Source organism: Cricetulus griseus, assembly GCF_003668045.3.
Source record: "Cricetulus griseus strain 17A/GY chromosome 1 unlocalized genomic scaffold, alternate assembly CriGri-PICRH-1.0 chr1_1, whole genome shotgun sequence".
Lineage (NCBI taxonomy): Eukaryota > Metazoa > Chordata > Mammalia > Rodentia > Cricetidae > Cricetulus > Cricetulus griseus.
This window is the reverse complement of record NW_023276807.1, coordinates 77,120,764-77,142,232: the sequence shown is the minus strand read 5'-3', so window position 1 is coordinate 77,142,232 and position 21,469 is coordinate 77,120,764. Positions and strand designations below refer to the sequence as shown.

General features: G+C 42.9%; 1 protein-coding gene and 1 pseudogene across 6 annotated transcripts in view; one reads left to right on the top strand and one right to left on the bottom strand.

The window, feature by feature from the left end:
* The window catches only part of Sptbn1 (spectrin beta, non-erythrocytic 1), a 158,585-nt gene that overhangs the window by 89,416 nt on the left and 47,700 nt on the right, over nt 1–21,469 (bottom strand). Inside the window, exon 1 of one of the 6 annotated variants that reach the window (XM_027387936.2) lies at nt 5,989–6,169. The exons of 4 other annotated variants lie outside the window; for them this stretch is intronic. In XM_027387936.2, the coding sequence (XP_027243737.1) occupies nt 5,989–6,097 (109 nt within the window). In that variant the 5' untranslated portion in view covers nt 6,098–6,169. Of the gene's footprint in view, nt 1–5,988; nt 6,170–21,469 lie in introns of those variants that run through there. One more of the 6 variants, XM_027387938.1, reaches the window with a different exon arrangement.
* LOC118239617 lies at nt 16,195–16,595 on the top strand (annotated as a pseudogene).

Sequence of the window (21,469 nt, the reverse complement as noted above, 5' to 3'; positions counted from 1 at the left end):
TTATTGTTGGGATGCACCACAGAGTTCCAGATTCACATAACTAAAGACTTGAGAATTTATATTTCCAGCAAGTTACCAAGATATGTTGTTACATTGATTCAAAGTCCTCATTTTGACAGCTTCAATCTAAAAACCTCTTCAAACAAGGTAGTCCATGCTCTTAGCTTCTCTGTGTAATGGGTGGGTCTATGATAGGACCCAGCCTGGTTTTTGGCTCCCAGATGTAGGAAACCAAAGAAAAATGCAGTAAAGCTGCAGCAGCCATGCGTGAAAATCACAGCAGAGTGACCAATGCTATGAATTTACATTTTAGGAGAGGAAAACAAACAGGGGTTTTGACTTTCACTCTCTCTGAGAAAGCCTAGAGTAAGACTTATCTGACCCAAACTTCTAAATAATGACCTGGCTCAAGATGTGACCCCCAGTGGAAGGAACCAAGTGGAGGCTCTGCACAGGGGAAAAAAGTCAGGCTTACAGAGTTCTGCTGAGAACACTATAAGGCACTAGAGGGAGACGATACTCTGATGTACATTCTAATGAAATCAAATCCTAAGGTTTTGCAGGGCCAGCTCTTCCTTCCTAGGGCCTTTCCAGGAAAGGGCAGGGCACTTAACAAAGAAGCACCTGAACGGAGAGCAGACCTTCATAAGGCATGAGATGTGACAGGAGGCAGCAATGTGGAACAGTCTTCCAGACGTTGCCCAGCTTTCCCTAAAGCAGAAGCCCATAGTCTCCTTGCTGCACTCTGCTCCCCCACCCCTAAAGACACTCACTGCTTTCCTTCTCTACATAACCAGACTCTATGAATCCTGTCAGTAGTCTTCGTAAGAACTGCATTTAAGGACTGAAGTCTGGTGCTCCCTTGGCTACCCAAACTGAAATCTGAGCAGCACACACTAACTGCCCACACTTAGCCCATACATTGGTGGCACTATATAGGCAGACTGCCAAATTTGGAGTCAGAAAACCTGAATTCTGGAGATCTAGCCTCATAAAGACTGGTCTAAAGACAACTACTGTGTCTTCATAAAAAGCAAGTGAATATCTGCCCACACGGGATTACTTTTAATAAGGAAATACAATTTATTTGGAATTACTAAGTAGAAGTGCTCACGCTAAATACTTTAAAAAAGAACATTAAGCATGATGATATACATTAAAATTAAGTGCTATGACAATAATTACAATAAGCACATCACTCAAAAACAGGGTGGAATAACAAATCTATTAGGATTTAATTCTGAGATGAAACTGGTGAAAGGTCTAGTTTGATTTGATGATTTGCCCCACAAAACAATATATCATGCTTCATAAAATCCCTAAAATGTTCTCATATAAATCCTACCCCTAAACAAACCCCCCTACCAAAAAAAAAAAAAAAAAAATCATTTGCTGCTGGAGATAGCTTTAGTGGAGGATCCGGGTATGGGTCCTAGTGCCCACACGGCTCTTAACAACTGTTTGTAACATTATTTTTTTACTTTTTTTTTATTACAAGATTGAATTACATGACAATCCCAGTTCCCTTCTCTCTCCCTTCCTCCCCAACCACCACCCCAACAAAAATTATTTTTATTTTATGTGCTTTGGTGTTTTGTCATGTGTGTCAGGTCTCCTGGAACTGGAGTTAACAGACAGTTGGGCATTGCCAGGTGGGTGCAGGGAATTGAACCCAGGTCCTCTGGAAGAGTAGTCAGTGCTCTTAATGGCTGAGCTATCTCTCTAGCCCTGTAACTCTTGACTAGATCTAACACTCTCTATTTCCACAGGCATTCTACACACGTGGGCCATATGCACTTGCACACACAGGGAAACATACTCATACACACAAGATAAAAGTAATCATTTGGGTTTGAGAGCTGGCTCAGAGCACTGCCTGCTCTTGTAGAGGACCAGATTCTGTCCCCCACATGGGGGCTCACAGTCATCTCCAAGTCCAGTTCCAAGGGATCTGACACCTTCTTCTGACATTTGAGGACCCAAGGCACAGTGCTGTATACATACATACAGGTAAGACATTCATGAAGAAAATAAATCTGAAAAAAAATTATGTCATCAATTCTGCTCACATTATAATGGAAATTACAGAACATTTCTCTTCAAAGCCTAAGGTATAGACTATCTTCCCAGAAAGCAGATGTAGACTTAGAAATTTTCTTTCTCTAAGGCAAAGCAAATATTTTAAGTCACACAACAAACCAAAAGGGTTACTAAAAACTTAAAGAATAAATATTCTTCTCTGACTTGTGGTGGTGGCACACATCTTTAATTCCAGCAGTCAGAAGATAGAGGCAGATGGATCTCTGAGTTCTAGGCCAGTATGGTCTGGACAGAGTTCCAGGACAGCCAGGGTTATACAGAGAAACCTTGACTTGAGAAAATAAATAAATGAATAAAATATAAATATTCTTTATGACTCATGACTAGAAAATCTTCACTATTCTTTCTTCAAGAGCTAAGAAATTAAAATAGCTGGGCATAGTGGTGGACACCTATAATTCCAAAATTTGAAAAGTTAAACAGGAGGATGAGAAATTTAAGGCCAGACTCAATTACATGTTGAGTTTGAGACCAACTTGGATTATGTAAGTCCCTATTCAAAAATGGTGGTTCAGTAGTAGAATGGGGAGACAGGGAATTAAGGGGCTGGTAAAATGTCTCAGTAGGTAAAGGAGGTTGTTGAGTAAGACTGGTGAACTGAGTTCAAAGGTCAGGACACACAGCTTGAAAGAGGTATCCTGCTCCAGAGAGCTGTCCTCTAATTTTCATATGCACACACAAACACACAATTAAAAAGTAACTCTCAACATGAAATGAACATAGATATGAATTCCCATGATCTGAAATTCATTATTCTCCTTCTTCACACTAAGACACCTTCTAGAGCAAACTCATCAAATCAGACTCTGTAGAAAGCACTACTTCCAGTAAGGTGCTGACTAGGGAGCAAGGTGCAAAGAAGACAACTTTTGTTTTGATGCTTATCATCTAGCTTTCTGCCTTTGCTACAACCTCACTGCTACGGCCAATGGATCGGTGCTCTGGAAGGAAAGGTAAGTAAGCAGGAAGAAACCAGGCTAGAGATGAGGGAGGGACTGCCTGTATAGCAATTTGGCTGCAGTAAAGCAGTTAGAAGAGGAAGGACATGGGATAGGGCCTGAATGCCAACCTTAACAATCTGTAATTTTTCTTATACAATAAGCATAAGAAAACATGTGAGTCAATGACATGGCAGACTAAGCTGGCAGATGTGAAACTGGAGGGAAGGTATTCTGTACTTCTAAGCATGAGGCTAAATCCAGTTGTTTCAACTTTTCTCCCTTATCTAGAAAAGAAAGCAACAACAAACCAAATCCAATTTTATAAGACACCAATTGACCTGAAGAAAGTGATAATTTAATTCGGCAGGTAGAAAAAGGAAAGAAGGCTGTGTATTGGTGGTTAAGGTTAGAGCTCAGAGGTTGAAGATCCTGATCTCTCTTATGCCATGAACATAGGTGTGATAAGGAAGAAAGAAAGAAAGAAAGAAAGAAAGAAAGAAAGGAAGGAAGGAAGGAAAAGAAACATGCAAAAAAAACCTGGTATCTCTCAGTGTCATTCCTTAAACCAATCAGATGCTTTTCCCCCACACGTATTCACTGGCTCATAAATCTCTACACACTGTTATCTAAACAGACCAGATCCCTCTTAATATCAGACTGCTGCTAAATAGAGCAAACCCAATCAACCACATCCAGCAAAAAATATAGTAACATACTTCCACGAAATGAAAAGCCTTCCCAACCACAGATGTTAACTATATAAATTCATATAGAGAGTATAAAAAGAAAAAAAAAAAAAACAGCCAAACATACCATACACTGGGTGACAAGAACTCAGAAAGATAATGGCCACTAGTAAAAGGGCAGACTCCTCAGCATGCACAAAATCTATGTAATCAAAAATAATGTACAAGAACTACAATATCAGAACACTACACTAGGGGCTAAGAGCAAAGAAAGGTTTTTATCGAAATCCTTGAAAGGTTTAAAGCACACTGTTTTACTTCTCACTAGGTCACTGGTTAGTGATCCTAATGTGATCCACCCTATTTGAAGCTAATTCATCCTCTCTTAGTTCCTCAACACAGGTGGTTTTCTGTTACAGAAATACCAACACTAAACTTATGCAACTCAAAACCACAGTATTTAAAAGTAAAGTTATCTGGAGCTAAAGTGGGAGGCAAAGGTCATTTCTAAAACATATTTACTACCCAACTTAATGCACACCATTTTTTTTATGAGATTTCCTTGAGAGAAAAGCACATCAACTAAAATATCCAGGCTATTTGTGTGATTTTTTTTTTAATGTTTCCTTGTCCAGAGAGGACAGTTAAGACATTTCCTGTGTGTAAACCCCACCCTGCTCAGTGAACAGTTTACAACCACATTTAACCCTTTTAGAATAACTGCCTTTTGTTATGGGTGGGTCTGGGAGTGCATTCCACACACTTTATATTTTTTCATATTTTCTACTGTTTGATTTTTTTTCCCCTGAAACTACATAGTGTGGACAGGCTAGAGACTAATGATGGGTTTTCTGACTGAATCCCATAGGTGCTTCTCCTCAGCCCAGACCAAAGGGAAAAGGAAGCATTCAGAGCTCCTCAGATTCCAGAAGTGTAGGGCTCCTAAAAGACCTAGAAAACGAATATGTTTTCTATCTCTTGCAAGCTCTCTCACCTAAGTTTTTCAAAAAAAAAAAAAAAAAATGTAAATTCCACCTTCAAAGAGTCAAGGAGATGAAACCAAAGACCTAGTTGATTCCCTAGTAGTAATGACCTACCTACCTCTTAGCTGACTGTTGAAGGAACACAGCAGCAAATGTTTAAAATCACATCTTGTTCTGCCTCATTAAAAAAAAAAAGTCAATGCTGTCAACTACTTCACAAGACAAGTGAATCAATGAATGAAATGTATCACCCCTACCCAGTGAAAACATACTTGGACCAAGCTGCTTCCTTCCTTACCTCCAGGAAGGAAACACATTTAGTCCACAGAGTTAAAATAAGAAACATACACAGTCCTTGAATATTCTTTACAGTACTAGAGCTATTCCTGCCTATTACCTGGCTCTCAAGGCTTCCAAGTACAAACTCTGTTTTCAGCTGTGAAACTTTTTTTCCCTCCCATATAGGCTGAGAGACTGACCAAGGCCTGCTGGTTGGTCAGAGACAGACCAGGGCTACAAGCAGAAACACAGCACACCACTGCACTACCAGGATCCAGTTCTCCACAAAAAATGTGTACAGTAAATACTGGATGCATTCGATCTTTTGAGCCTGGCATAGACTCCAGAAAGTACCTGTAATTGATCCAAGTAATCCTACCCATAGCCCTGGAATGACGATAAGTGGCTTTTATTATAAATTACATAGCCCACTGGGTTGACGGGAAAGCTCTCCCCCCAACACAATGCATCAAGGGTTAAAATTAGGCTTCAGAACTAAAACTGTAATTTACCAAAGACTCAGGAACAAAAAGACCACTCCCTCCTCCCCTTTGCTATTGTTCTACTGGACTGGGTCTGGAGCAATGCACTTTACACCTTTAGTGCTCCCAGAGGTAAGAGGCTGGGGGTTGGGAGTTAAAGAGGCGGTGTGGAACCAAATACATACTAATGGATCTATTAACATTAATCTCCTAAAATCCGAAGGGTGTGTGTTTCTGTATGTGTGCGTACAATTGGAAGTGGGATACCTGACAACTAGAGCCTAGAACCAAAAGGTATTGGAGAGAAAGACTCCAAATGGTGGCTATTCTAGAGTCTGGAGTAGTGTAGGCAGCTGCCTCCTTTACTGCCTCAATGAGGTTCTCACAGCCAACCTGAGGCCGTGTGGCTGCTATCTTCACTGAGGTCACAACCATACGGAAGAAATAAAGATTCAGAAAGCACCAAGATCCTTTAGGAACACCCTCAGGCAGGCCTGGCCTTTAGCAGGGGACTTACCTTGGAGCTGTTTGAATCTCCCTTCCAGTTGGTTGTAGTTGTAAGGCACCTGCCCGGTGTAGGCCGGCGACAGCGGCCCGGAGATGCTAGAAGTCCTCTGCAATTCCATTATGCCCGACCTAACGTCCAGGCCGACTGCACGGTAGGAATCCGCTCCGGCCCCCTCCTACCCCCATCCAACTCCAAGCAGCTTCCGCGGCTCTGCTCCCGCCCAGGAGAAAGGGCTGGACTTCAAGCCAGCCGCATTCCGGTCGGTCGGAAATGGGTGCAGCGTGATCTGATAGAAAGTTGGCTGCAGAGTCCACCTTAGCCCGGTCCAGTTACCAGCCCGGCATCTAATCCCTGTGGATTTCCTTCCTTGTGTGGCCCTTGCCTGGAAGCCAGAAATAAATTACCTGGGAGGGAGGAGGAAGAAGGGAAGGAGGGAAAGAAGGAAGGAAGAAGGCACGATCCTATTGGAAAATATTTTAAATATGGCCAACCCTAAGCACGCTGCGTTCCTGCTTGCAGAGCAGCGCACACCTCCCGCCGGCCCGCCCGCTGCCGGTTTGTAATTTAATCGGGAGCTGCGGTGAGCAGCGCGGTGATGTCACCTGATTAGCATAACAGCATTGTGGAGGAAACGCAGGCCGAATCACGCGGAGGGCGCACGCAGGCCGACCCGGCAGACCCCGACCCGCGCGGCCAGGCCCCACAAAGCTGCTGGAATTACAACGTTTTGCTGAGCGGCCCCGCCTAACGGAAAAGTCTCACTTGAAAAGGGTGCAGGGCCCAGAGGCGGTCAGAGCCAGGCAGCCCCAGCCGCCGTGCACCTGGGCGCAGGCAGCCACCGTGCGGGCGCCAACCGCGAGCGCGGCCCAGCCAGGCGCCACCGTAAGTCAAACAAAGTCAGTCTGGGCACCCTGCAGGGTACAGCCCGCAGAAATGAGAACTAGGCCTGTTGGAGACTCTCCTCTGCAGACAAGCTGCCATTACTGCATTCTATCTCGGAGGTGATGAGCCCTGATAGTAACTCCATGCTAGGAAGATTTATCGGAGCACCGCGGTGCAAAGCATTGTGGGAGGAAGGTACACAGGTAAACACCACCCAGAATCCTCGACCCCGAGAACTTTACATTCCTGAGGAAGTGAACAGCGATCACCTTTAAATTTTATTTCAATGTATTTACCAACACCTCTAAACTTTTGGTTCTTCCTAGTTGCTTCTCTCACCCACATCTACCAAAAAGAAATCCTATGTAGAAAATAACACGATCAAAATGTATTCGTGGGAAATAATTGGCTCTGGTCCTATCCTCTCACTAAAACTTGCAGATAAATGATAAACTTGGCATTTCCAGCTTGAAACCCTGCAGCACTCACTACACAAGGTAATTTCAGCGCAGTAATGCTCAGGTTTGTGGAGACAGGAAGGTGGATTACAAATTAAGCTAACCTGGCCTACACATAAATTCCAGACTTTACACTGCAAAGTCCTAATTCAAAATTTCCTTCCTAAAGGACACCAGTGTTCACCGAAGAGGTAGCCCCTGCCTCGCCTTAGTTCTCAAGACGCTGTACCCTGACCAAGGCTAGAGATAAGGCCAAACCCAGCTAACCACCCGCTTCTAAACAGTCCCAACTCCTTTTAGCACAAAGTATGTTTTTAGTATATCTACATTGTCAATTTTGGGCTCCCAAGGCAGGTCCAAACAAAAGACATTGTTTTTTATATTCAAGATGTAGAATATATTCTTTAGAATATATTCTAAATATTTTCTATTTCTGCCAATGATAACTGAAGCTAGACGAGACAGCAAAATGCTAGGTCTTGGAAGGCACTCTTGGTCTAAGATGTTCAAAACCTAATTTCAGAGACAGCCAAGCTTCCTCATTACCCCATGGTCTTATAAGAAATCCTGGACTCTCAACCTCAGCTGTTAATACTGAGAAATAATACCTGTCTCTACAAAGCCACTAGAGCTGGGTGTGAAAGTACCCACATTCTTCAAAATTCAGCATATTTTCCAAAGCTCACCTCTCCCTACATTCTCTTTCCCATCATATCAAGACTACAAAGTATAATGGGGATTACTTCAAGGAGCATCTTTTAACAGACCCTAGCTCATTGTTAAATATGTCAATGATATCATGAGCCACTCTCTGTCCATTGACAGCACAGAATACAAGATTATAAAGTGATCTGCCAGCTGATAGCATTTTCTTTTTTTTTTTTAATTTTAAGCCACTTAGTGAAGAACTTGTGAGTGAACTCTCAGTTATCATCCTTTTAAGCTCTCTGGTATGGGGAAGTACATTATACAAGCTTTCTAATTAGCCAGGTCACATGCAGTGTAATGGAAAGGCAAAGAGTCAGATAGCCACACTCAGTCCTAAAGAACTGAACTAAACCACACAGAGTGAATATATCCAAGTACCAGAAAGAAAGGTTTTCAGGCTGTGGAAGGGTTTAGTAACCCCACAGGAGCATCCAGTTTGTGGGATGGGGCCAATAAAAATGGGACACACCTCTACAGGCCCACCTGACCACTCTAACTCAGTATCTGAGAGAGTACAGGACAGCCAGAGACATCATTTCTCCACTATCAGTTGGGCTGCATTTAGAACAATCAGTATGTGCAAGGCACACACTATTTTTTTTTTCAGATGATTCAAAGAGTTTCAGCTTTGGGAGAGTTGCTAGACAAACAATATGGGACAGATTACAGGCAAATAGTCAAATATTAAAGAATATGTGAAGAGTTTAGAGACGAAGGAGGTCACACCTAGTTAGGAAGGGTCAGTGGGAAGAGCCCCAGGAAACACTGGCATCTGACTTGTCCCTGGAACACAGCTAGATGGCCAGTATCCTGGAGAACAGAAAGCTTCCTTATATAACTGCCAGATGAATAGGACAGGTGATGTGACTGACTAGCTGGAGCACATAGGAACTGTCAGCTAGGGAGAGAAGCATGAAAACAAGCTAGAATCAAGCTTGGGCTTGGAGAATTTTGAGCCAAAGGAGAACAGGGTCTGCCCTGGGCTCCAGCAGTGATTAACTTGGCAAATAAGAGAGACTGAAGGCAACAAGACACCTGGGTGATTACTGCAACTGTCCAGGTCAAAAGACCTACTAGGGTGTGGCAATAGGATTAAAAAGGAATGGACTGATGTAAGAGTTCACCTGTGTAACTAATCAGATGTGGGAAGTTCAAAGGATAGTCAAGAAAGATTGGCATTTGAGCTGGGTGGGGGGTATAAAGAAGGAATGACGAATATTCCCTTCTTGCAGGCCAATTCTGAGTCACCTGCAACACCACCAGGTGACATGTACACAGTGGTTGGGGATGGAGAAGAGGTCAAAGCTGAAGATACACTCTGGAGCACATCGTGACAGCTGATGTCTTGAGGCTACATCTAGGAATGGAGGAATAAAGTAGCTAAGCAGGGATCTGGGAAGAAGAAAACAGTGGACAGTTGTTACTATAGCTCAGAGGTACTGCAAACCACCCCAACACAGCAAAAACTGAAAAGAAAAAGCACCAGTGCATACACAGAACGAAAATACAATAAAGGGAGACACCCAAGGAGGAAAGGAGAGGGACAGTATCACATACTACCAAAGGACTGGGAAGTCAGCTAGACAGTAAGCCAGGAGTAGCTTAGACTGCAAAAGACTGGTGACCTGAAGACATAAAAAGAAGAGGTGACACAGACTTGTAAATGACATCTGAGAACCTGCTGTCTGCAACAGCTTTGTCTTGCCCTGAGTTGGCACAAGTAGGAAGAGGCAGTTAAGAAAAGGGCTCAAGGGTGGAGCCCTCAGTCTTATCCAAGAGAGGGCACACCTTTGGTCAGGGGAAAGATGATGCTCTGAAGAGGAAAAGAACTTAAGGAAACTTTGTCTTACCTGACTGAAGCAAAAGGCCTGGGTCTAGCCCACTTTTATGTATAGTAATCTCAGAAGTATAAGCTCCAATGCCCTAACTAATGCAGAAAAATGTGGCATGTCAACGGCAACATTAAAAAAGAGTTTCCAGAACCCTTGCCCATCTTTCTGTAGTACTAGATTGTGCTATTTTAGTTGATCTCATTTTTTTCTCAGGGAAGCAGTTCTGATAAAGGGGTGTGTCTGTCTTCTGCAGCCAGATTCCAAGGTGAAATACAGACAGCTATGACTGGCAAAGCAGCTACAGCAACAAAACAATTCAAGCCCTACATAGGCTGCATCTGTGATAAAAGGTATAACCACATTTATGTAGAGATGTGTAGAAAGAAGCAATTAGAAGCAACAGGGCATAGTAGAAGGGTATTTAGTGCATAGACTCATCCTAACATCCAAGTGCCACCAAGAAACAATTTTGTGCATTGGCTAACTTTCTGGGGGCCTAATAGTCCTTATCCATAAAACAAACAGATTGGAATATATAGTCATAAAATTTTCTGTATATCCTAAAAGTATTCATCTGTGACATGAGTGCCCAAGTTTGGGTTTCAGTTATAACTTTAGTCTCAATTGCCATTCTTCACATACAAGGAATGATCGTTGTGGTGGTTTAGATGAGAACAGCCTCCATAGGCGCACAGATTTAAACACCTGGTCCCCAGTTGGTAGAAATGTTTGGGAGGGATTGTGGGGGTATGGACATGTTGGAAGGAATGTGACACTGGAGGTTGGCTTTAAGGTTTCAAAAGCCCAAGCCATTTCAGTTAGATTTCTCTCTGCCTTGTCCTCGTACATCAGATGTGAGCTCTCAGCTACCAGTCCAGCATCTAGCCTGTTGGCCTGCGGCTATGCTCCCACCCTCCCTCCAATGATGGTCATGGATTCACCCTTTAGAACTGTAAGCTCCAAAAATGCTCTTACTTCTCTGAGTTTCCTTGGTCACAGTCTCTCTCTCCCTCCCTCTCCCTCTCCTTTTTGGTTTTTCGAGACAGGGTTTCTCTGAAGCTTTGGAGCCTGTCTTGGAACTCACTCTGTAAACCAGGCTAGCCTCAAACTCACAGAGATCCTCCTGTCTTTGCCTCCCGAGTGCTGGCATTAAGGTGTGTGTCATCATCACCTGACTTGGTCAGTGCCTTTTAACGTAGCTAAGACAATCATAAAGCCACCATCAAACTCTATAGCTTTCAAAATGTTCTCATGGGCTGAGTGTGTATTGCTCACCTTTAATCTAGCACTTAGGAAACAGAGGAGGTGGATTTCTATAAGTCTGAGACCATGCTGGTCTACACAGACTTCCAAGCCAGACAAATGACCTAGTAAGACCCTACCTGAAAAATTGAAAAAAAAAAAAAAAGTTTCACGTACATTTTCTCAAGTAACTAACCCCACGGTGTTGTCTCCAGTTTACATACAACACATATGCTTTCCTTACCCAGGGCTGCATAGCTGGTGTGTAGCAGAGCAAACTGTTCCATCCCCAGGCTGACCAAGTCCAATACACTCTCAAGATGTTCTTCGTCTACTAAGTAATGATTTCTAAGCTTTTTAGAAAAGCTGCAAGGCCATAAGCTTCCAAACACAAACCTCCACAACATCTACTTTAGGTTTGAACTAGACACATTGTTTACTAGTTCACACAAACTTGCTACTTTGAGACCTCTGTTGTGAATGGATTTGTTTAGTTTTATTTGGTTTTGTTCCTCTTTTCATACTTGATGGACCTGCACACCAAGATTCTATAGGGTTTAGCATGTGGGCTGTGAATGAGAACACAAGGGGTGAGATTAAGGCTCCACTGTGAGAGCCTTTGTGCTGTCCTGGGGTGGAGAGATGAATGCTTTTCCTGCATCACACAACTTGAAAGGGTAAACTCTGGATGCTCATTTCCTGAAAGTCCAAACAATAACAAGACTGACGACATCTGAGAGGATGGTCAAATGCTAACTTGTGACAGGCATCTGTACATATCCAATCCCAGGATGGAGAAAACCAACCCCAGAGCTGAAATCGGGAGTAAGACAATGAGTTTCACACAAACAGTTTTGCTGAATTCTTTGATGCTTTACACTATGGTTTCCAGGTCTGCCTTTTTTTTTTTTTTTTTTTTTCCTTTTTAAGGCAGGATTGCCCTCTGTAGCCCAGACTGACCTGGGCTACAGGTCAGCCTCCTGCCTCCTGCTTCAGCCTCCTGAGTGCTAGGATTACAAGTGTGACTCACGACTCCCAGCTGCTTTTCATTCTTCATTACTATCAAATCACTGTGGCAGATAATCACAGACAGTGTCCCTGGAGCATATGCTTTCAGTAAACAGGAATACTGTGACTAAAATCCTTCTTCCATTAGTGTGTGGGTCAGGGAGCAGGCCCAGCCACACCACTGCATCTACATCCTGAGATACTACTCCTACCTTTCAGCCTCATGCCAGTTCTTACTGCCTTTAAGTCTCTGGCCTAACTACTCCACTGAGTAGTCACACAGCCCACTCCCTTCTTCTTAACTCTCCCATTAGGAAAACCATATTCAAAGTCTTCCTTTAGGGGCAGGCAAGATAAACTCAGTCGTGAGGGACGACTGCCTGATGACTTGGGAAAGAGACAACCAACCACCCCTCCCCATCAAGTTGTCCTCTGATCTCATGTGTTTAATCATGTGCACCTACACACACACACACACACACACACACACACACACACACACACACACACACACACACACACACACACTTGCTTTACTATTACAAAACAGTAGCTTACAAAGCATGAACACCATCCAGACTGTAAAGCAAGTTACAAAGGCCTGTGTTTTGTACTTCAGGAGTTAGGGTAACTACAAGAAAAACTGAAAGAAAAGTTAAAGGTATTTTTCCACTGGTATCAATTACTAGCTCTATTCCTTGGAGGTATGGACTATTCTCATTCTCCCACATCCCTCCCACCCCTTCATGCACACACAGAATCAAAATCATCTACTCATACTACATAATCTGAAATACCAGCGCACAGTAAACCTAATTCCATCCACTTTCCCCTCTGTCTGTCTATGTTGCTCTACTGGTCAAATTAGAATTGACCTCACTACCGCAAAGCAAAACAGTAAGCCACACTAGTAACAAGCACCCGAGGTGCTGGGAAAGGAATGCAGTCTTGTACTGAGCCTTCTACCCCAACGAAACCTATCCATGTCACCTGGTATTACACAGGCAAACATTCCTTATATGGGCAAAAAAACCACCCTCATGCAGAGGCCCCACCTTTGGCAAACAGGTGTTGCTAAGCTAGTAAATATATTACCAGTTGGTGAGACCTGGGCCTCTTCCCTGCAGGTACTCTGTAAGGGGACAGAGTATCTGAGGAATGTGAGAGGAGCCAGGTCTGCTCTTGCCCAGGATTTTATGTTTTCTTTTGAGCTACAACACAGAAGGGGAAAGGTTGATGCACAATTGTGTTGAGAGCTAAGGGGGTCAAGTTTTAGGACGGGCTTATGGGGCTGAATACATTGTTCCTGGGTAGCATAGCTTGAAAGCAAATGAGAAAGGAGATATATAAATCTGTTCTTCGTGAAATAAGTGTTCTGACCCTGTCCTCAGATATTCACAGCCACTTTTACTTTTCCAGGGACTGTAAAGAGAAAAGGTAAAGGAACCACACTGAACAGGCACTGGGAGGGGTTGGGGAAAGAACAAAGACGAGTGTGAAAGGCACAGGTCTTACTTAGCATCAAAACAGGCCTCATACCACCTTATCTAGGCAGCGTCAAAGTTAACCCGCCCTAGCAGCCACCCCAGGCCATTACACCTGTGCATTCCCCTCTTCGGGTAGGCACACTCGGGGAAGTAAGTTTGGGACCAGTGACAGGTCAGCAACAGAGACAGTGATAGCTACAGTAAGCATCATTTCAAATGGATCTACATGTGGGTTTGTCCTCTTTGCTGGGAAATCTGAGTGGTTTTTCCACATACATGCTCTATGTTCCTATGTGATTTTAATGTTGTTCCTAACCAAATCTCTGTCAATATGTGTCATGCTAATATGAGAATGTGGGTTTCTACTTATTTACTACAAATAGGGGGTATTATCTCTTGGTCTTTGAAAACAGATTCGGTTGCAAGGACAGGGAACATGTGTAGCCCTGGCATGCTAACATGTGCAGTATCTTTAGGATGCAGTCATTTCTTCCTCCACCTGAGCGTCTGATGATTGCTCAATGTGATAACACAGCCTCCAGTGCACAGGACTTTGCTAGGCAGACATTCACTGAGTCCAAACTCTAAATAATTCATGGATGGCCCTGTCACTCAAGAGCAGCAAGGCACACCAGCTGCCTATTTGGTGGGAGTCAGGCTCTAAGTTTTAATACTATTAGGTACCTCCGATACCTCCTCTAGAAAATATTATAATCCTTTACTCTTTATTTTCTCCTATTTTAAGCAAGGTAATTTCCTATTGGTAATTTTCAGTAAAACGCATGATTTTTACTTGAAAGAGGATAGGTGCCTAAGTAAATGAGTAGGACGCAAATAGTGTCCTCAAACAAGTTCCCTAGTCAGGACTCTTGGGATGACAAGGGCAAGGCACCAAATACAGCCTGCCCTCTTCCAGCCTATTCAGTAGCCACTACCTGCCTCAAGCTTTCCAAGTTTGCCCCCAGTACTCCTTCTCTCAGTCTATAGTCTAATGATCCTTCAAGAAAAACTCAATAATATCATCTGTAGATGTATAATCTATAGATCCTCCTCCAGGAAGGCTTCCCAGATTACACCAGCTGTGACACTGGCTCCTTCCTTCCTTCTCAAGAGCCTACACCAGAAGTACCAGCTTCCTTTCTGGCACCTACCACAGTCTCAGACCATTACTTACCTCTTCTTCTGTGCCAGTCTCGTCCACATAGTTAAAATAAAGAGAGTGTACCAGTTCTAAGAGTCATGAAGAGTAAAACATGGGCTGTACTCTCAGCTTCTGCCACTGGCTGTGCCACCATGAGCTGGTTCAATACTGTTTCTAAAATCAAGAGATCTGAGAGAGAAGAATCTCAGGTCTCCTGGATACCATGTTCTCAGAAATACATCTTAAGCTGCTTTGGTACACCTATGCAATTACTCAGAAGCATGTAGCTTTTTCAGAAGCCTCAACAGGGACAAGGGCAAAGGTTCTGCGGTGGAGATAGCCCCACAGGATACACTGCAGAGCCTGTTCTAGCCTGAGTAACATGCCAGCTGCTCCATACCTCAGTCCTTCACATTGAGAAGATGGCAAGAGTCCTCAGGTGACACAAATCCCTTTCAAAACCCACCCATTTAAGCCTTCTTATATATACATTATAGAAATAAACAAGGCCCCAAGCTGAATGTCAAGACACAGAATAAGCTGCTGGCATTTTAAAGGTTGGAAATCCGGCCCCCCTGGTTCCTGTTGCCTCTTCAACAAGCCCAGAGTAAACAGGAAAAGTACAGAAAGTTGATAGAGGAAGGGGCAGGGACTTCTCACAGGAATCCATCAGCAAAGTAGTTCCAGGACCTAAAATTCCAGAAAGCTCATCACAGTGCTCTCTCACATCACCTTCCAGAGTCCAACAGCACCAGGCAGCCAGCCGACTCAAAATAAGTAGCAGAGGACTGACAATCTTTGTGTCCCTTCATGCTGAACTTGAACCAGCTCAAAGAGCTGAAGCCTAGACTAGGGCACTGGCAGTTCCCATCTCATCCTCCAGGGCATCCTCTTGGCCTAGCTGAGGAACATGGGTCCCTAACAGACTCAACTGTTCAAAGACCCCTTTAATTGGTTTTCTGTATTGACCTGACCTTGCCTGTATTGTTCTTAGGAAGTCCTGAGTGAGCGTATCATTTTTTAAAATTACCATCTACCCAGAAAAACATGATTTGAAACCTTAACAATGCCTTTTTTATTCTATTCAACCATTCCTTTACTGACAGGGTCTTAAGTAGCCCAGGCTAGCCTGAAGTTCACTATATAGTTGAGCATGATGTAGACATTCTGATCCTCCTGTTCCCACCTTCGAGAGCTGAGATTACAGGATTGAGCAGTCATTTCCAGTCTGTGTGATACTGGGGTTCCAACTCACCACTTTGGGCTTGCTAGGAAAACACTGAGCTGTACCCAGCCTTTCATTATACCTAATACCTAATCAAATCTCTCTCTCTCTCTCTCTCTCTCTCTCTCTCTCTCTCTCTCTCTCTCTCTCTCTCTCTCTCTCTCGATACAGGGTTTCTCTGTGTAGCCCTGGCTGTTCTGGAACTTGCTCTGTAGACCAGGCTGGCATACTTGAAGCTATGCTGTCTAAGGGTACGTTGCAGCCTGTGCAGGTCTTCAGATGCAAGAAGACAGTCACAGCTGTGTTGCACTGCAAACAGTGAACAGACATCCCCTGGGGATGATGGAGCTGCACACACCGAAATACAAGTTAACTGGAGCCCATTCTGTTTCTGGGCAAGGAGCAATTTGCTGGAGTGGATATCCAGGTCCATGTGAAGGGTGGTGGTCATATGGACCAAATTTATGCTATCTGACAGTCCATCTCCAAAGCCCTGATGGATGAGGCCTCTAAGAAGGAGATTGAAGATATCCTCATGATTGGTCCCTGCTTGTAGGTGACCCCCATTGCTGTGATTCCAGAAAGTTTGGAGGTCCTGGTGCCTGTGCTTGACACCACAAACCCTACCAATAAGCCTATCTCAAGAAGATCAGGGTTCACCTTTGTAATAAAGGCCCTAGGATTTTGAGATATAAATATAAAATAAAACCTAGAAAAGTACCATTCCATTTACATTAAGTTCAATTCACGGAAACAGGAAGACGAAGGATACCCGGAGAAAGTGATTGTCTAGCTGTCCCTCATTTTTTACAAGATTAGAATGGGCCAGACATCTGTTACATAACACTGTGCATGAAGTTAATACTAATGAAGGGGTACACTGTTGGTTACTAGTTGTAAACACAAAAATAAAGTTTCAGTAAAGACAGAGGGAAAACCCGCTGTCAGCAGCAGATCTAGAATCACATGTTCTTCACCTGTGTTTTCAAAGCTGTCAGCCGATCCTTCCTAGTCCTGTTTTCCAACCTTAAGAAATAAGAACTTGACTGGGAATCATGCCAAATCTCATTTTTATAACAAAAGGCCTCATAAATTAGTTATTGACTCCTAAGTGCCTCCAAGCCTCACACTTGCATGGAGTGCTGCAGAGTAACTGTCACTCATTAGTCATAACTAGTGTCAGGGCTTATGAGCTAGGAGTCTACAATGTCAACCTTCATTTAATTGTTCAAAATCTTTATTTTCTACTCAGTGTCTCTGAAACTGATATCCAAAACTCAACCGATATTTAGACACAGTAGCAACCCATCATACTGAAGCAAACATATATTCATTTAACAGTGTAGGTGTGTGTGCATGAACAGGAAAGCTTGTGTGTACATGGGATTGCATTGGCAGACATTAGTTTTCCTTACTGTGAGGATTTTGTAACACCCCATCAACTTCTCTGAAAGACTAAGACTTGTCCACCCAGATAAAGAATGCCAATATCCCATCCAAGTGGGTTCCTACAGAATTTGCTATTAGAGATCATTTTATATATTAAAGGCTCATTAAACAACGGCCCAGGTTTCTTACTGATCAAAAAAATCACAATTGTAGTTGGTCTATTGAAGATTATGGAGAGGCAAATGTCAAAAATCATTACACAGGAAAGATGTCAGAAATTTCAAGTGATTATAATTAGTTACACCAGTTCTTGTTAATGACATTTTACAACAGCCTGCATTTCTGACTCATCAAACAGAAAACATTAACAAGAAAATTTCCAGAGACTTGTGTAAGACTCATAGATCTTATTTTTTTTTATTTCAGCCCCCCCCCCCAATACACACACAGGACAAAGGTTGCTACCACCGTCTACCAACAGGCAATCCACTCCTTGCCAGTTACATAGAAACCATTGGAAAAGAGGCCAAAATTCACCTTGGGAACAAAACAATGTCATCTTGCTAACTCCTTAGGCTATCTTATGCCATGAGATCATTTTCAGTGCTGGTATTTAATACTTGGGACCTTGACCATGCTAGGTAAACCCTTTACACCTACACAGGGCCCTCGATAGCTTCTAGTCATAACTGCTTGGCATAATAAATGTCTGCTGTTTTTTAGAACCCCCTTCCCCTAGATTGGTCTTGCTTCTGTGTCTGACAGTCAAATACAAAAAGAAAACACACTGTAAAGCACCGGCTTCTCCACTCACAGTCTTCCTGTAAAGCTCCCAAGAAAGGGTTTGTAAGATCGACCACCACAGAGGTCACAAGTGAGGTACACACGTTATCTCGGGGTCCTCTCAATTTTCTGAAATGAAGTAATTGTGGGGAGAGGTGCAAGGTTTACCCTCAGGAATTAAAGGCTACTGGGATATCTATAGAATATTAACACCAAGAAAGGCAATTACAAGAGGGCTCGAAAAGGCAAGTCAAAGGCTTCCCAGACTTTCAATCCACCTGATTTATATGACCAGTAACACACGCTGGGGCAAGTAAGTACCTGATGCAGAAAAACCTCTCAATTGTAAATTAAGGATAATGCCTCCTATCAAAGACTGCTATTAATACTATAGCATTATTCTACAATGTTCTCCAAGATGAACTCAATCGACAAATTTTAAGTATTCTAAATAATTATCCTGGAAACCTGTTCATATTCCTTTTTTATCATCCTCCGATACCAAGCTATCTCAACAAAGAGGAATACACACTAAAGCTAAATTACCCCACCAAGCATGTTCCAGCAAGAGTTAGCCTGTTTGACTGGGACTTTTCTATACTCGGTATATCCTTCTGTCCCTCTCCCTCCAACCTCAGTTATTTGGTTGGGGGAAAGGGAGAAAAATCAATGTAGCAAAAGTTTAAAGCTACATTCTGTTGTACTTCTTTCTTGAATCATTTTCTCTGCAATTTACAAGCATTCGGGGCCACCGTAAGTACAACATGCAAATCTAAGACAGAAGGCCAAATATGGAGGTCACAGTGTTTTTTGTTTTTTGTTTTTTTCATTAAAAAACAAAGTCATGAGGCTGAGATACAGCTTGATACGTATCTCTTCAGTGGTAAAGGGGCTGCTTAGCATGTGTAAGTCTCTGGGTTCAACCCCAAGAACTGTCAGAAAACAAAATGTTTAAAAATTCCAAACAAAAAAAAGTTGTCTTCATTTCTTTTCCCCACCTCCTGAAATAAGGACTGAGTCAGAAATGCCCTCTGAACACCACAGCAAACAAAGACAAAGGTCATCAGTATCTTTAGGCCATCAGAACATGTGCCCTTTAAAGGCTTCTGCCTTCCCACAGTTAACTTCTAATCCTGCCAGCTTGCATTAAGATAATATTCTCAGTCTATGCATCTCTGAGGGGGGAACCGAGCTCTATCTTCAAAAGACTTATTTTCAGCTGGGCATGGTGGTGCATGACCTTAATACCAATACTTGAGAGGCAGAGGCAGGTATATTTCTGAGTTTGAAGTCAGACTGGTCTACAAAGGACAGCCATGGCTACACAGAGATAGCCTGTCTCAAAAACAAAAATCAAAGATTTACTTTCAAGATGAATATACATAGGTGCTGTGTGCAGACAGATACGAAGCCTGGCACCTTCCACAGTACTAAGTTCTCAAAATGATCCCTCAAAATCGACAGTATTCTTGTCCTGTAAAGCTCATCTACTCCCTCACAGCCAGTAATTGGCAGGGCAGAGATCTAATGTAGAACCAGGACTCTGGGACCACTCTCCCTTAAGACAGCCTTGAGATGAACAGTTCTGGATGGAAACTTTGGTCATAAGAGGATTTTCTCAGTGTGACCTACATAGTCACACTGAGAATCTTGAGTCTACACCATTTCTGAAGGCTGCAGAGAGTTTGGGCAATTGTGAATATGGAATATAACCCTAAAACTGGGATAACAAGGAAATAAGCATATCCAAACAGTGGCCTTTGCCAATTTATTTACCATAATACCTCACAAAACCTTCCTGTACCTGTAACCCTGGCATGCCTATAGGCAGAACCAGGTTCTCAGTCCCTCCCTCCCTCCCTCCCCCTTCACAGCCCTTGCAAAGCAAATCTGAGGGTCTGAACTCAACAGCTTAAGACCTATTGTTGACTGAAGAGTGGAGTGTCTACAAATAGTATTTTAGATTTGGAGGTGTGGTTTCCAAGGCTTGTTTCACACAGGGGTTGGGGAATGGAATTCATCTGTAGACACTGTTACATGCCAGTAGTTGGAGCAAGCACCATGACTGGTAAAATCTAAAAGGAACCGTCTCCTTCTGAATAAATGACAGTTTCCTAAATGCCTTCCCTCCCTCGGCCTCTCCTCTGTCACTGTAAGATAGATGTCATATCCCACCATCCCCAGGACCTCATGAACAGTTCTCAGGTTAATTCATCAGGGCCTTCAGGCTGTCTGGAGATGGGAACTTCAGGGAGTCCTTCTGTTACAACTGGGGAAGTTCCAAGCCTTCCACTGCTGAGGTGAACCAGCCTTCTGGGATAAGGAACAGGCTCCTTGGCTCCCATCCACTCCCTCGGCTTCTAAGTCCCTTCCATGTGCTGACACTGCCTCTCCTCTGTGAAGACAGAGCTGCTACTCAAGATGGCCAGTCTTTCTAATGCTAACCACAGTGCCTGGCACAAAGCAGACACTGAGTATTATGCTTGTTCATCCCATTCTCTAAGAAATGACCAAACCAACAAGATTCTGATTCACACAGCTAATAAATAAGAAACAGTAAGATCCTGATTCATGAAGCTAATAAATAAAAAGAGACCATTTAGCTGTACTTTGAAATGTTAGAACAGGATCTTTTAGTGACATTAATAAAATCAAATACCAGTAAGCATTATATCATAAATTTGAAGTAGGTTCACCCACACAAATGCATCCATAAAAATACATTAATCTAGCAATGAAATTACCAATATAAACGTACTTCTTCCTGGTAATATGATCAAAAATTGTTTCTTTCAAAATGGTGAAGCAGTTACTAACCAAATCAATTGTGGTAACTCTGAAGTCCTTCATTTAGCCTATAAAACAAAAAAAACCCCATCATTCTCCATTATAAAACTTAGGTTGAGTATGCCAATTAAGATGGCTTCCTGAATGGGGGAAGTTAAGAAAAAAAAGTCTACACATGGGAATGCCTGAAGATTACAGCTGATTAAATGTGCAGAGAGAACTGCACACCTGTTAACACCGTCATTGGGTTTTAGATTTCACATTGGTATCAGGTCATCCTTAAGCCCCACCTTCCCTCCATCCTGTATTTCTTAAGGCAGTCTTGAATACCTCTACATTATTTACAAGCATCCATGCCAACACTGGCCTTCCTTTAGTTGTCTGGAGCCAGAGTAAAGTTCCATGAAAGGTGTGCTTGGGGGCTTGGCAGAACCAGGAATCACACACTAACTGCAGAGCAACCAGTTCTGGGTATAAACTTGTTTGTATTGACAGTAGACATCTACAGAGCTAAGTGACTTGGTGTTGAAACTTATTTCTCCAAAATC